The sequence below is a fragment of the Hemiscyllium ocellatum genome, chromosome 3 (genome assembly GCF_020745735.1).
Source record: "Hemiscyllium ocellatum isolate sHemOce1 chromosome 3, sHemOce1.pat.X.cur, whole genome shotgun sequence".
In the NCBI taxonomy this organism is placed as follows: domain Eukaryota; kingdom Metazoa; phylum Chordata; class Chondrichthyes; order Orectolobiformes; family Hemiscylliidae; genus Hemiscyllium; species Hemiscyllium ocellatum.
The window spans coordinates 140,111,687-140,125,357 of record NC_083403.1 but is presented as its reverse complement, the minus strand read 5'-3'; the positions used below and the strand labels follow the sequence as shown (position 1 = coordinate 140,125,357).

At 39.2% G+C, this 13,671-nt stretch overlaps 1 protein-coding gene across 1 annotated transcript in view; it reads left to right on the top strand.

Moving 5' to 3' along the window:
• Positions 1-13,671, top strand: part of LOC132836067 (cytosolic 5'-nucleotidase 1A-like) — a 72,849-nt gene that overhangs the window by 15,101 nt on the left and 44,077 nt on the right. Inside the window, exon 5 of the mRNA XM_060855319.1 lies at positions 1,805-1,980. Within this exon, the coding sequence (XP_060711302.1) occupies positions 1,805-1,980 (176 nt within the window). The remainder of the gene's footprint in view (positions 1-1,804; positions 1,981-13,671) is intronic.

The following is a 13,671-nucleotide window of genomic DNA, read 5'->3' as shown; positions in this document are numbered from 1 at the left end:
CTCAGGTTTTCTGTACCATCTTGTCCTAATTAGAGATGAGATTGATGACTATGAGTAAACTGTTCTGAATTGGTGAGTTCACTGGACAGGAAGCATGGAGATCAGGTATACATGACATAACCTGACTTCACTGACCAGTGCATTCCAAGTACTTCCAGTTTCTAAATACCCTACTAGGATACCCTACCAGTGAGTCTGTCTCTACATCTGCTCTCTATTTGTAGTCTAATGATCGTATTCCATTTACAGAAAATTATTATGCAACAGAAATATACCAGCCCTTTAACATAGCTACATTGTCTTTCATCTCAAACTTATTTGCTACTAATTGTTTTTTTTTCCACATAAAAAGCATCAGTTAAGTTCCCAAGCCTCATGTTGTCTTTCAAGTATTTGATGCTTTTATCATCCGTGAGTGAGATACAGTAAGGTTTGTGACTCAGGAGGATGCACAGCATTTGGAACCATGTCTCTTGATTGAGGATTTTAAGCCTCCTTCACGTCAGTAAAGCACAAAGCAACAAAAGTTTTCTATAAACTTAATGAACTCGAAGTACTCTATTTATTCGTGTTGGCACATGTTGGCTAGGTCAGAATGTTTTGCCCATTCCTAACTGCTCACAGGGCAGTTAAGAGTCAAATATTGGCCAGATGAAGTAAGAGAGGCTGATTTCCTTCCTTAGGGATGTTAGCGAACCAGATGGTTTTTCCCCATCAATTAATAATGGTTTTGTGGTCATCATTAGACTCTAATTCCTGTTGAATTTGAAATCTTCCATGACCGGATTTGAGCCCAAGTCCCAGAACATTATCTGTGTCTCTGAATTACTAGTCTAGTGTTAATATTACTGGGCCATCACCTCCCTAATCATTATTCAGGACATCTTAATTACATTTTACATGTTGATATTGAAAAAAACCTTTTCCAATATTAACTTAACTCTGACACAGCGCAGGAATATGAGTAAGAACATCTTAAGAAGGTAACACAGAAAATGTCAATCCCAGTAAAGGAAATATTTTGACAAATTACATGATCAATCATTTCCACCTTGTGGCCTGTTACAATCTTTGCATGGCAGACATTGCCACAATAAGCCTTGCTATTCGTTACAGACAAACCCTCCTGAGTTTGAGATCATAGATTCTATGTACAATAAATAGGTAAAATCAATTATCGCTGAATTTCTTTAATAAGGAAGACCCTGGGCCAAATATTCCACAACTTCTCTGACACTGGTGTGTGGAGATGGCCTGAGAATGAGATTAGGAATTGGATTCTAGCTTTCATTGTCAATTTTCATAAGTTGCTGGTTGGTATGCCTCGTGAGAAGGAACAAATTAACTGTAGCAGGAATGACGCCAGGACTCCATAGGGGTTTGAGGTCTGGATTGCTGCCTTGGAAGATTTTGAGTTGTCTGTGATTTTATTGGCACACTTGTTAAGGGAGCTGATGGGCAACCTTCTGGCATATTTCCAGAAATAAAGGAAGCTACAGGCTACAGTGAAAACTGGGAGGCTGACTTGGAAGGGGTAAAGTGCTAAGGTCAATGCTCAAGTGTGCGGCTGGAGCAGAGTCTTCACTGATCTATTGCAACTAGAGAAATTAAGGTGTAGGACGTTGCAACTGAATACAGATAATCTTCTGTTCTCACTCAGTATCAATTCATTTTTCATCTTGGTAAACATTGCAATCACAAAATGAAAATCGGGGAAATAGTTTGAGTTTTGCTTGAATTGTTAATTTGTCGTGGAGAGAAACAAAATTTACAAAGCCGGACAGCTTTGTTTCTGCCATTTCAGGAATTGCAGCAGCAACAATGTGTCACATTGACAAAGAAGGGCAACTTTCTGAGAAGCAACTAAGAGTGGCATTTGACGGAGACTCCTTTATGCAGCAAGACCAGGATGAAAGAAATGCACAGAGTTGTATGATATCAAATTCACCCTACAGCCATGAGTCCAAGTTAACGTCACAGGTATGGATTACTACTAAACCTGAAAGAAGTTTTTAGTTAATGTAACATTTGGGTGGTTGACATGAAACAGGAACATTTTATAATCTGTGGCATTTCAATTTCAAAAATATCTAAAAAGGTTTCTTTTCTTAGTGCTGGCAGACAATTTTCTTGTATGGAGCACATATTAAGATTTCACAAGTTAGCAACACAGTATTCTTCCTATGTTAGTGGAGGGTCAAAACATCAATTAGGATTACAAACGCAAAAAATTGATTTTCAACTATCAAAAAATGAAACCAAATTTCCATTATAAAAGTGATTATCTGAATACAGTTTTCTTTACCTGCATAACAAGGACTTGTTCCGTGTTTAGACTGTTACATGTCTGATTAAGCCAGATAATCATTTCTTATTGAAAGGTTGGTGAGAGCATTTCTTTTTACATTGTAATTTATACTCTGTTGTCAGTGTTCAACACTTGTATCACATTTGGTTGCAGATTTCTTGAGGTAATGGGATGATAATAGAATTTAGCACTTACCTTGAAGTTCTTCTCCACTATTTGAACCTAGTTAATTAAAAAGAAGACTTGTGCTTAATGTTTATAATCCATGGCATGACTTCAGAGCAATACAATGGTGGTTTGTTAATAGGATTCAACTTATCTCTTGATCATAATGATCTTAGTGATCATTAAGATCAGAATGAATCAGTTACAATCAGATATGAGGTTGAACAGTTAATATGATTAATTTGGTTAGCAGCTAAACTGAACTCCAAGCACGTTCTCGGAACTGTTTCAAAAGCTTAGCAATAAATTTGATCAGTTGTAGGGATTATTATTTAAAAGCCAAGGGATTTATCACAATTTTATTTCATTCACTTCTTGTTTTTATTGCTTCTATTAACTATTGAGCATTTTTCTTTATTCATATTTTCTATTTTATTTCAAAGTGCGAACCATCTGATTTGTTTTCTGCTGGCCTCCTGAGCAAACTATGCCTCCTATTCATAGTCACTAACACCAAAGCTCAGTTATTTATTAACAATTAAATTACATTCCTTTCATGATTTTAAGTCAATTCTACTTGCATTCTGAATCCCTTCTATACCTTGAGTTGATTTGTTTCTGTATTATCAATGTGGACCATTTCTCTCTCTTTCTCTCATGTGCATTAGGAGAAGGAATGGGAGGCAAAGATTGCAGCATTTTTAAAACAGCATTTTGAATTGAAAACACAGGAATTTTTAAACCATTCTTAATTAGTTGTAGTTTTAAAATCTCTTTGAAATTTGAGATAAAATAACTCTTAACTTGCTACTTATGACTAATACCTTGAATGTACCAGTGAGGTAGGTTAATGTCATGAAAGGGAAGCACATTGGAAAGACAAAAATATTTTTTTCCATGTCCTAAATTGTAACATTGTTGCTGAAGATAAGATTTTGGTGACGTGGAGAAATTTTATTTTTCTCTTGCTGGGGTAGTCATCGATTTCTCAAGCAAATTAAAGAAAATTCACAAAGTTATATCATTGGGTATCACTTTTAATCAATTGGCCTCCCTGCTCGGAAATAGCAAATGTTATCTCAATATTGAAGGAGTAGTCATCTAAAACTAGCCACCATTAACCATATATTTGTTCTGGCATAATTACTTCACAGTATTATTGCAGGATTGGTTCTCATTCAAAGAGTAAAATACAGGTGGCTCACTCCCCCCCCCCCTTTCTGGGTCCGCAGGTGATATGTTCCAAGACCTATCGCGGATGCCTGAAACCGCAGATAGTAGTGAACCCTATCGTTTAACTGGGAAATTTCCCTCCCCTGCAGCCCCCAGAATTATTTCTGGAATGTTCCATGTAATATTTTCGGGCCGTGGTAAACCGCGGATAACTGAAACCGTGGAAACCAAATTGAGGTTTCGACTGTACTTAAAAACAGTAAGTGATAGTATCGATTAGCTGGATTTTAAGATATTATTTATTTGATTGTATTGATATGTGATTAAGTTTTGCCTTTAAAACTTGTAAAGACTTAGCTAGTTAGAAAATCTGGCTTGGTAATGAGAAGTATTATTTTATAATCGTTGGAGTACAGACATGTAGAATCCCATTGAGTTTGTTCTGGGACCCTGCTATCTGTGCAGTGCTCATAAATGGTTTAGAGTGTTTTTGACACTGTAATGGTGACTACACTCTTTTTAAACAGTAAGTTTCATTTTCTGTAAAGCACTTTTTGAAACCTTCTGAGTCCATTGAAAATGCTCTATAAATGCAAGTCTTTTCTTTTTCTTCCATGCTTTAGAGAATAATACTTTTGTAAGGTTATAGCATTTTGCTAATGATATAAAGATATGCAGCAACGTGATGTGAATAAATGAGACATTCATCACCAAAAAAATGATCTGGACCAATTAAACATGAGGTGAAGAAAATGGGCTGTGACGCAGATATATGTAGGGCACTACATAATGGAATAGGAAACGTAGAATGTACATGATGACAGAGCATTCTTTAGCAATATCAGAAAAGAGTTTAGATGTGATTACCTATTTTTCTGGCTTTTACTGATCATCGAAATATATTCCAAATACCATATTGAAGAAATTGCCTATATAGTGACAACATGTAGAACCAGACAATGTAGCTAAAAAAGGTTACACAAGGATTTTGGTTAATGATGCTGTTGGATTGATGTAGTACAAATTGTTTTAAATACTGTGGAATACATATTCCACTTTCTTTGAAAGTATGGGGCCTAAATTGGATGCAAGGATTTAGCAAGAGATTCTCACATTGTGCTAAATAAATTACTTTCAATGTCCAGGCAATATGGTTGTCATATATTTTTGTTTTTTGTCAGTGTTGCTAACAAGACATTTAAGTAAACCTTTCCTGTTAATTTAAAACATGCTGTTATTCAGTATTTTAGGTACATAGTCAGGAGACTAAAAGATGGGACAGGGATCCTGAAAAAGTACCTGGCCACAATGCACCATCAGCCGCCTCTCTTCATAACCCTGGGAATTCTTTCTCGCACTTAAATCCACTTTCTGATATATCTGGTCTAAACCTCAGTGCTTTAGCTTCCACCTGAATTCAAACATTCACGTAGCCCTTTTAGTTGTATATCTCTATATTCTGGATTGGGGTACAACCAATTTATTTCCCTTTAATAGCAACAAAATACTGTGAATGCTGAAGCTCTGAAATAAAAACAAGGTTCTGGAGAAACTCATCACATCTGGCATTATCTATGGAGAGAGAGAAGTGCTAAAAGGAATTCCTAGGGTTATGAAGGGAGGCAGCTGATGGTACATTGTGTTTTGGCTATGCTGCTCAGATATCTAGGAGAAAGTGAGGACTGCAGATGTTGGAGATCAGAGCTGAAAATGTGTTGATGGAAAAGTGCAGAAGGTCAGGCAGCAGGATGCTGCCTGCTCAGATATCGCGTCAGGATTCCTGTCCCATCCCTGGCGATGTACCTAATGCTTTGAGTCCAATATGACTTTTGGGAACAGTTTCATGGAACAGGAAAGATTAAATGTAAATGATGATTGGGTGTTCCTCACCAATAGAAATGGTTTGAGAAGAGGTAACTGATTTTTCTGTCTGTTACTGATCATTATAATATCCTCAAAAAGTGTTTACTCTTCCGTTCTAAATAATATTTCAGTGTGAACAGCAAGTGTGATGCTATGCTGCAATTCTTCAATGAAAATTTTGTGATCCAGCTATTTCAATACTTCTCTCTCTTATCTCTGAAAGAATACACTCTGAAACAATAGAAAGGATTGAGAGCCTAAAAATCTGATATTCAAAGCCTCTTGAGTCTAAAGTTTCATCATTTTGGACAAATTAGAGCTGAAGATACTTGTAGCAGTGGACAGTACAATCCAAAAACATTGCATCTGCTCCTGGCCCCTCAAGCCTCCATGTCTCCTTTGCAGACAGCTGTCAAATTGGCACTTGCTCCATAAGCTCTACGTAGTTTCCCCAAATGTTCTTCAATGCCTACATAGGTAATCAAGCACACTCCCTTAGTGGTGCGTAATCTATCCAAGCTGGTTTGCTGTTTTTCATACTGCACAGCCAAAATTATTAAACACTGATGTAGACCCAAGAAAAGCTGGACTTGTATTTTGAGAAGAGAAAAAAGAAATGTAAGTTTTTTTTAAAAGATATTTGCAAGGGGACTCAATTCATCACATAATCTGCAATATATTGAAGGTTAGATTGGGAGACTTCAAGCTCACTTTTATACTTTATTCAGCTTTTCATTCTACATTTCAATGTATTGCACACAGACAACTGTGGCTGTCATAATGCATAGTTCAGCTCAACTCCCTGATGAATATTGTTATTCAGATGAAGAGAAAAGAAATAATTCTAGTAATGTATCCAAGGCTTTTGATAGTTATACTAATGACTGGAAGAGATAAAAAGAATATTGTTATCAAGGAAAATGTTTCCACAGCTCTCAATTGCTGTGTCTTCCTTGTAAAATGCAGGAGGCTATAATTTACCAATCTTTATTGATTGCTATTACATATTAGTCAACAACTCCATTAACTCGATATAATGGGATAATTGGGATGCCTGGAAGTGAAATAGATTGAACTCTCCTTTGTCCATCCAGCAACATGGCTTCTTATATGTTCAAGATTGATAGGGATTTCAGATACTGCCTTATCATCCACAAAATGCATCATTTCTAGATTAAGCGTGAGAATTTCTATAGTTAATTTCTATGACATAACAAACAAACGTTTTCAAAAATATTTTCCCACATCACATATTCCATGGCTCTTAGCATTGGGCAGCTGCGTAGACGCCTCGGTAATTTAATTTGCTTCAACACCAGTCCATGTAGACCTTCATGGAGAAGGCAAATTGACAATGTGAGCATCGGCTGATAATTTTCTATAAACCTTTGTGATAGGCCTTGAACTTGGGGGAATCAAAATATGTTATCGACATAATACACACATATTCACGACCACAACGCTCTTTGGGCTGCATACAAATATCCAGTGCTATTGATGGTGTTGAGACGAGAGGAGAAGGGGTAGAATTACGATCCTCTTTCTCCCACTTCTAATTTGGCCAAAACAATTTGTATTTTTAAAATAGTGTTCTTGACAATACTGTGAGTGTTTCCCTGTACAAGTGCTCTGACTATAAAAATGCACAGCTTATTTATGGAAAAAAAAAGAAAATATTTATTGTACTTAAGACGCAATGTAATTGTAAAAATGAAAGTACCACAATACACACACATGCATTCAAGAGTACGTATATACACACACGTAAAGTACAATGTGGGAGGATCAATTAACTAGTTTGTAAGAAGTCAAATAAAAGTCAGTGGGATACAGATCAAATATAGATTGAGGAGTTGAGCAGCTTAGGATTGAGCCTGCTGGTCCTTCTGAATTCTGTATGAGACAATTCAGAGGTGTTAATGAAGGAGTTATAGGTCTTGTTTCTGGAAGCAGACTCTGCTGGATTGGTTCTTAAAACACTGTCTCCAGTGTGTGGATTGTGACTAATCAGGTCGGGCTCAAATCTGTTGGATAGAGAGAGAGTGTCAGTGTCCTGAGAATCAGTGTTCTGCTTCTTCTGTATCTTTCCTCTTCAGCTTTATGGCATGAAAAAATGCAGAACACAGAAAAGAATGGTACTTGGTCATCACATGATCCCCTCTCACCAACTGACCAGACTTCCAAATATGTCCAGAGCAAGTTTATTCCAGGTTGGTGTTTTAGACAAGTTTAGATTAGAGATGAAAGAGTTCCTTTCTCACCCAGAGCCCATTGTCTACATTGATTACATCTAATGGCTTGTAAACCCAGATGAAGGCACAGGTTGTCTAGATGATTTGTGAATGGGTAGAAAATGGCTCATTTACGTACCTCTGTCTCTGGTGGATTCTTCCAGACTGGTTGGCTCTATTACAGAGGCTTGACAATTTGCAGATTTCTGCAATGCTAATGTTCAATCATCTTTAAAGCTGCTGTGTTCTGCCTATGAAATGATGTTTTTCAATATTTTAAATCTTGGCCAATGATTTAAATCCCATAAATGCTAAAGCCATGTAAATCATAGATTGATAAGAATACCATCACCGTGTCTCAGGGAGTTTTTCTGCCTTTTTGATGCTGTGGCACTTTTCTTATCCTCCTCTCTGCTATACATCTATGTGACACTCTTGCTTCCATCCACACATTCAAATTGAATATTCATACAGTCTTTGTTCTGGATTAGTGGTGCTGGAAGAGCACAGCACTGATCCAGAATCTGGTTTCCAGCATCTGCAGTCATTGTTTTTACCTCTCTCGTCTTTGTTGTCTAGTTAGTGGGTATGCTTGTCCCTCCCCCCACCCCCCCCATCACCAAGTCAAACGAATGCTTTTCCCTGTGCCACAATTCATTCCAGTTCTTCACCCTTCTCCTTCCTCAATCCAAGTAGTTCTCTTTTCCCATTGATGTTCTTACTTTAAACTGGGCTGTTCTCTCCAAATCCTCTAATTTGATGTGGGCAGCTTTTTTCCTCCCTCAGATCATTTGTGGTCTTGCTATCTCATTCTCGGTCCTTTGCTTTTCCCTCAAATTCATTCCAAAGTTCTCGCAGCATAATTCATGCCTTCCCCATTAATGGTACACCATTGTCTGTTGTGGGCACTGATGCTGAAAATTACAGCCTTCTGCTTTTTGTCAAGCTTTGAAGGCAAGGACATTTGTGACCTTTAAAGCAAAAGGGACCAGGCTGAAATGGGTGGAAGTGGCTTCCAAGTATGTCCAGCCAGATAGCCTGAGCTTACAAGTTGGATTCTGACCATAACTCCTGTAGTTTGAGTTGTCTGCAATTACTGCTCAGAATCATGAGTGCCTTCTCTTTTAGTGCTCAAGTACCAGATTAGATACTTTTATAATGCTCTAGAGAAAGTGAGGACTGCAGATGCTGGAGATCAGAGTTGGAAAGTGTGGCACAGGAAATGCCCAGTAGGTCAGGCAGCATCTGAGGAGCAGGCAGGGAAGGGCTTATGTCTGAAATATCAATTCTCCTGCTGCTCGGATGCTGCCTGACCTGCTGTGCTTTTCCAGCACCACACTTATAGACTTCTCCTTTGCTCTGTCCAGCAATCATTGCATTTTGATTGTTATGTCTAACTTTCCAACACCAATCTTCTCCAAGTCCATGTTAGCAGTGATAATTTTTTCTGTACAACTTACGGACTGCAGCTGTTCAAGGAGACAGCTCATCACCACCTTCTCCGGGACATTCTGAGATAGAAATAGACAGTATTGCTGGAGTAGCCAGTATTGCTGGAGTAGCCAGTATTGCTGGAGTAGACAGTATTGCTGGAGTAGACAGCAACATTCATATCCTGTGAATGAATTTTCAAAACTATTTGAAGCAGAGTCAGGGATCTCTGTGTCCTAACACCTTGTCAACTTGGCCAAAATGGCTATGCTTGGAAATTATTTCATTATCTATGGAATCTCGTTTGCACAAGTTGGCTGTCACATTTTGGATATGCTGCAAACGCAATCGAAAATAAATGTAAAAGTTGTCACCTTCCTTAAACACCAACAGCACCTTTAAAGTTCAGAATATTTGCAGGATATGTAGTACTTGTGAATCATAATTATTTGCTTTGTAACATATTTTATAACATTTAAAGCAGTGAACACCTTACTGTTTCCCTTAATCATTATCTCCCATTACTGTCTATTTCCTAATAGACACTTAGGTTACTCCCAAAAGAAACGAGGGGACTTTTGTTTGAAATGGAGGAATTCAAAGTGACCAACTTGTATCCTGAATAGATAGTTGGTCTGGGTGATCAGTTCATCACCCACAGGTTATTTACTGCTACTCAATATTGAAAGAAATGTGATGATCCTATCAGATAAGACAGAGAATTAATTTCTGCTTTTTAAGAATGTATTTTACTAAACAAGTCTATCTTCTTTCACACCACTGAAACAATATCCTTGCATCTGATCAGTGCCAACATAGCCAGAAAGTGGGAAAATCTATGGAATACATTGCCACAGAAGGCTGTGAAGGCCAGGTCATTGAAATATTTAAGACGGAGATGGATAGATTCTTGAGGATCAAGGGTAATGGGGAGAAAGCAGGAGAATGGTGTTCTGAAAATTATTAGCCATCATTAAATGGCAGAGCAGAACTCGATGGGCTGAATGGACTAATTTCTGCTCCAATGTCTTATGGTCTTATGAAGCTTATACCTGTACTTGAAAGTGTCCTTCACTGGGACAGCTACCTGTATGCATACATTCAATTTCACAAAGAAACATATAACTCTTGGCCATTATGAACCTCAATTTTGATACCTGGATATCAGAGTCACTTTAAAGGTAAGTGAAGGTTTTTTGACTTTGTTTTCCTTTTCTTTTCCGGAGGCACGGCTACCCATGAAACCAGTAGGGTGCACAATCATTCATTAAACTTTGCAGTGTAATGACTGCTGTAAGCCAGTGAAACATGGCAGCTAGTTTGTCTCCTGCGTGCTTTGACAATCAGCATGGAGAGAAGTTACAATATAAATTATTATTGTGAGGTTGATTGAGGGATACATGTTGGTGAGGACACTTAGAATAACCCACAGCTCTTTTTCTCAAAACAGTAAGATCTTTTCTGCCCACCTGAGTGAGCAAGAGTGAGCTTGGTTTAACATCTCATCTGGCAAAGGACCGATATCATTGAGGGTGCAGTGGCACTGCAGAGGGTTAGGCATTCCAGAGTCTCCGAAATTGGTCTCTGGTCCAGTGTCGTGGTTGCTTCTAATCACATCCCTTAACTCTGTAGCTGTCGGGAAATGGAATAGTAAATCAAGGAGCAACCATCCTTTTCCATTAGAGGACACCAGGTTTGAGAATTGAGTGCTTGTTATTTACAAAGAATATAGTGACAGAAGCAATATAAAAACCAACAGTAGGGGGAGCAGACACTAATTGCTTTTCTGAGGTCAGTGATGCTCCGACTAAAGAGACCAGCTTGAATAAAAACACTTCAATTGTTTTTCCAATTTTAAGGTACAGATATTTTCAAATCCGTCTGTTCAGAGATGTTATGATACAACAGGGCGGCACGGTGGCACAGTGGTTAGCACTGCTGCCTCACAGCGCCAGGGACCTGGGTTCAATTCCCGCCTCAGGTGACTGACTGTGTGGAGTTTGCACGTTCTCCCCGTGTCTGCGTGGGTTTCCTCCGGGTGCTCCGGTTTCCTCCCACAGTCACAAAGATGTGCAGGTCAGGTGAATTGGCCATACTAAATTGCCTGTAGTGTTAGGGGTATGGGTGGGTTGCGCTTCGGCGGGTCGGTGTGGACTTGTTGGGCCGAAGGGCCTGTTTCCACACTGTAAGTAATCTAATCTAAACTCTGAAGCAAGTGGGACTCCTGGTTTAGAACCTAGATATGACCACTGTACCTACTAGCGTCACATTGTTTTATTGGAAACAGTGAAGGGTTCAGTTCCAGTGAATTCTCAGAAAGATTTCTACCTTAATTACCGAACTACCAGCATCCTAGTTTGTTAGTAACATTATTTATCCTTATTTTGACTCCAGCATGTGGAAAGTGGAGAGCAAAGTGTTATGGATGCATGAACAGTCGACATAACGAGACTGTATTAGTCAATATCGCCAAAGACCCACGTCAGCAGGTGGGAGCCCTGCACACTCGCAGCTACACATTGGTCTTCTATGATGATGGGTGATCTGTAGATGTGCTTTGCTCTTGGTCCATATGTAGCTCTGTGAAGCAATCAAATAATCGTACACAAATATAGGAAATAGACTCATCCATGCTAACACTCCTGTCTAACACACCATGAGATGAATGGTACCTCAAAAGTAAAACTTTCGCTACATTGATGTGGGGAACAGCAGCTCCCTGGTGCATTCTCCAGGCAACATCTGATCAATTGATGCTGACTGAACAACCAATCAGCCCATCCTTTTGTTATATAGCATAAATTGTTGCTGCCTTTGAAATCTGGCATTCTTGCATCAATCCTGATGAGTACAAGTTGTAAACCTTTGACAGCGTGTCTCTTTGTTTCAGTGATATTTGAGTTCTATGCAACCAAGTGTCTGTAGCTCCTGTTAAGCGTGGCAGCCGTTCTCACATTTATATCTAAGGTCAGCCAGGAACAGCTCTTCAGGTTAATGTCTTGCTGCTCCTTTGTCACCTTTATATTGACTCCCTTTCAATCGTCCTTTTTGTTGAGTGTTCTCTCTTCAAAAATCACACTCCTTGCTGACACCCAGCTGTTCATGGTCTGACCTTTGTGACTCATTTAAAAAAAATGGGAAGTCACTCTTGTCCTGCCGGACAATGAGGTTGTGCTCTCATTAGAGAGAGTGCAAGAGGTGACTGGCAGCAGTTTAACTTGAGGGTCACCACAGCACAGGTAATGGGAGAGGTTGAGAAAGAGGGTTCTTCATGGTAACCTTCGCTGGAATGGGATTTGAACTCAGGCAATGTGTCCACAAAACAGCCATCCGGTCACCTGAGCTAACTGACTTTCCTGATCAAGCGCTTTTGCCCGAGACGTTGATTATTGTCCTTCTCGGATGATGCCTGACCTGCTGTGCTTTTTTAGCACTACAGTCTCAACTCTGATCTCCAATATCTGCAATCCTCCCTTTACTTGCCTTAAGGTCAGTTAGGTGAAAGAGAGGATTGCAGTGTAATTTGAAATGGTTAGACCACCTACGTCTGACCCTGGAAGCTGCTATACGTCATTTGTAAGATAGTTTCTGGGAGTACTTAGTACAATCTAAAAGCAGTGTATTATGATCACATCCTGTCTGTAATGCTGAAGACTATCAGGCCACTAGGATGGTCCACTTACCAACCAAACCATTCCATTCTAGTTATGATTAGATTAGATTAGTCTTACAGTGTGGAAACAGGCCCTTCGGCCCAACAAGCCCACACCGACCCGCCGAAGCGCAACCCACCCATACCCCTACATTTACCCCTTACCTAACACTACGGGCAATTTAGCTTGACCAATTCACTTGACCCGCACATCTTTGTGACTGTGGGAGGAAACCGGAGCACCCGGAGGAAACCCACGCAGACACGGGGAGAATGTGCAAACTCCACACAGTCAGTCGCCTGAGTCGGGAATTGAACCCGGGTCTACAGGCGCTGTGAGGCAGCAGTGCTAACCACTGTGCCACCGTGCCGCCCACACTATGGCACTAGTATATACCTGCCAATGTAAAATATGTACCATTCACAAAAAGCGTAGCTTTAGCAAAGCCAATTATCAGTCAACTTGGCCTAAAAACTCAATGATCAATAATGTAACAATAAGTTATTAATATTGCCATCAAAGTATTCTTATTTTTAATAATCTGTAAACCCTCCAAGTTGCATATTGTTTCAAAGATTGAGTTCATATACGCACATAAATTAAATACTTGAGGTATTGTGAGAGCAGCATTCCTCTTTATCAAAGCAATGTCCAGTTGATACTGGTATCAAGGATCCATAGCAAACCTGAAGTTTAATTTCTCCACTAACAGGCAACATACTTGTTACTGAGAGAAATAATTGTGGTTCATGCAGGTTAATTTCAGAGTCATGTAGGAGTTTGGTGAAGTGTGTCAAAGCAGTTGTCTTCAACTGTTTCATCAAAGACCTCCCTTCTAACATAGACT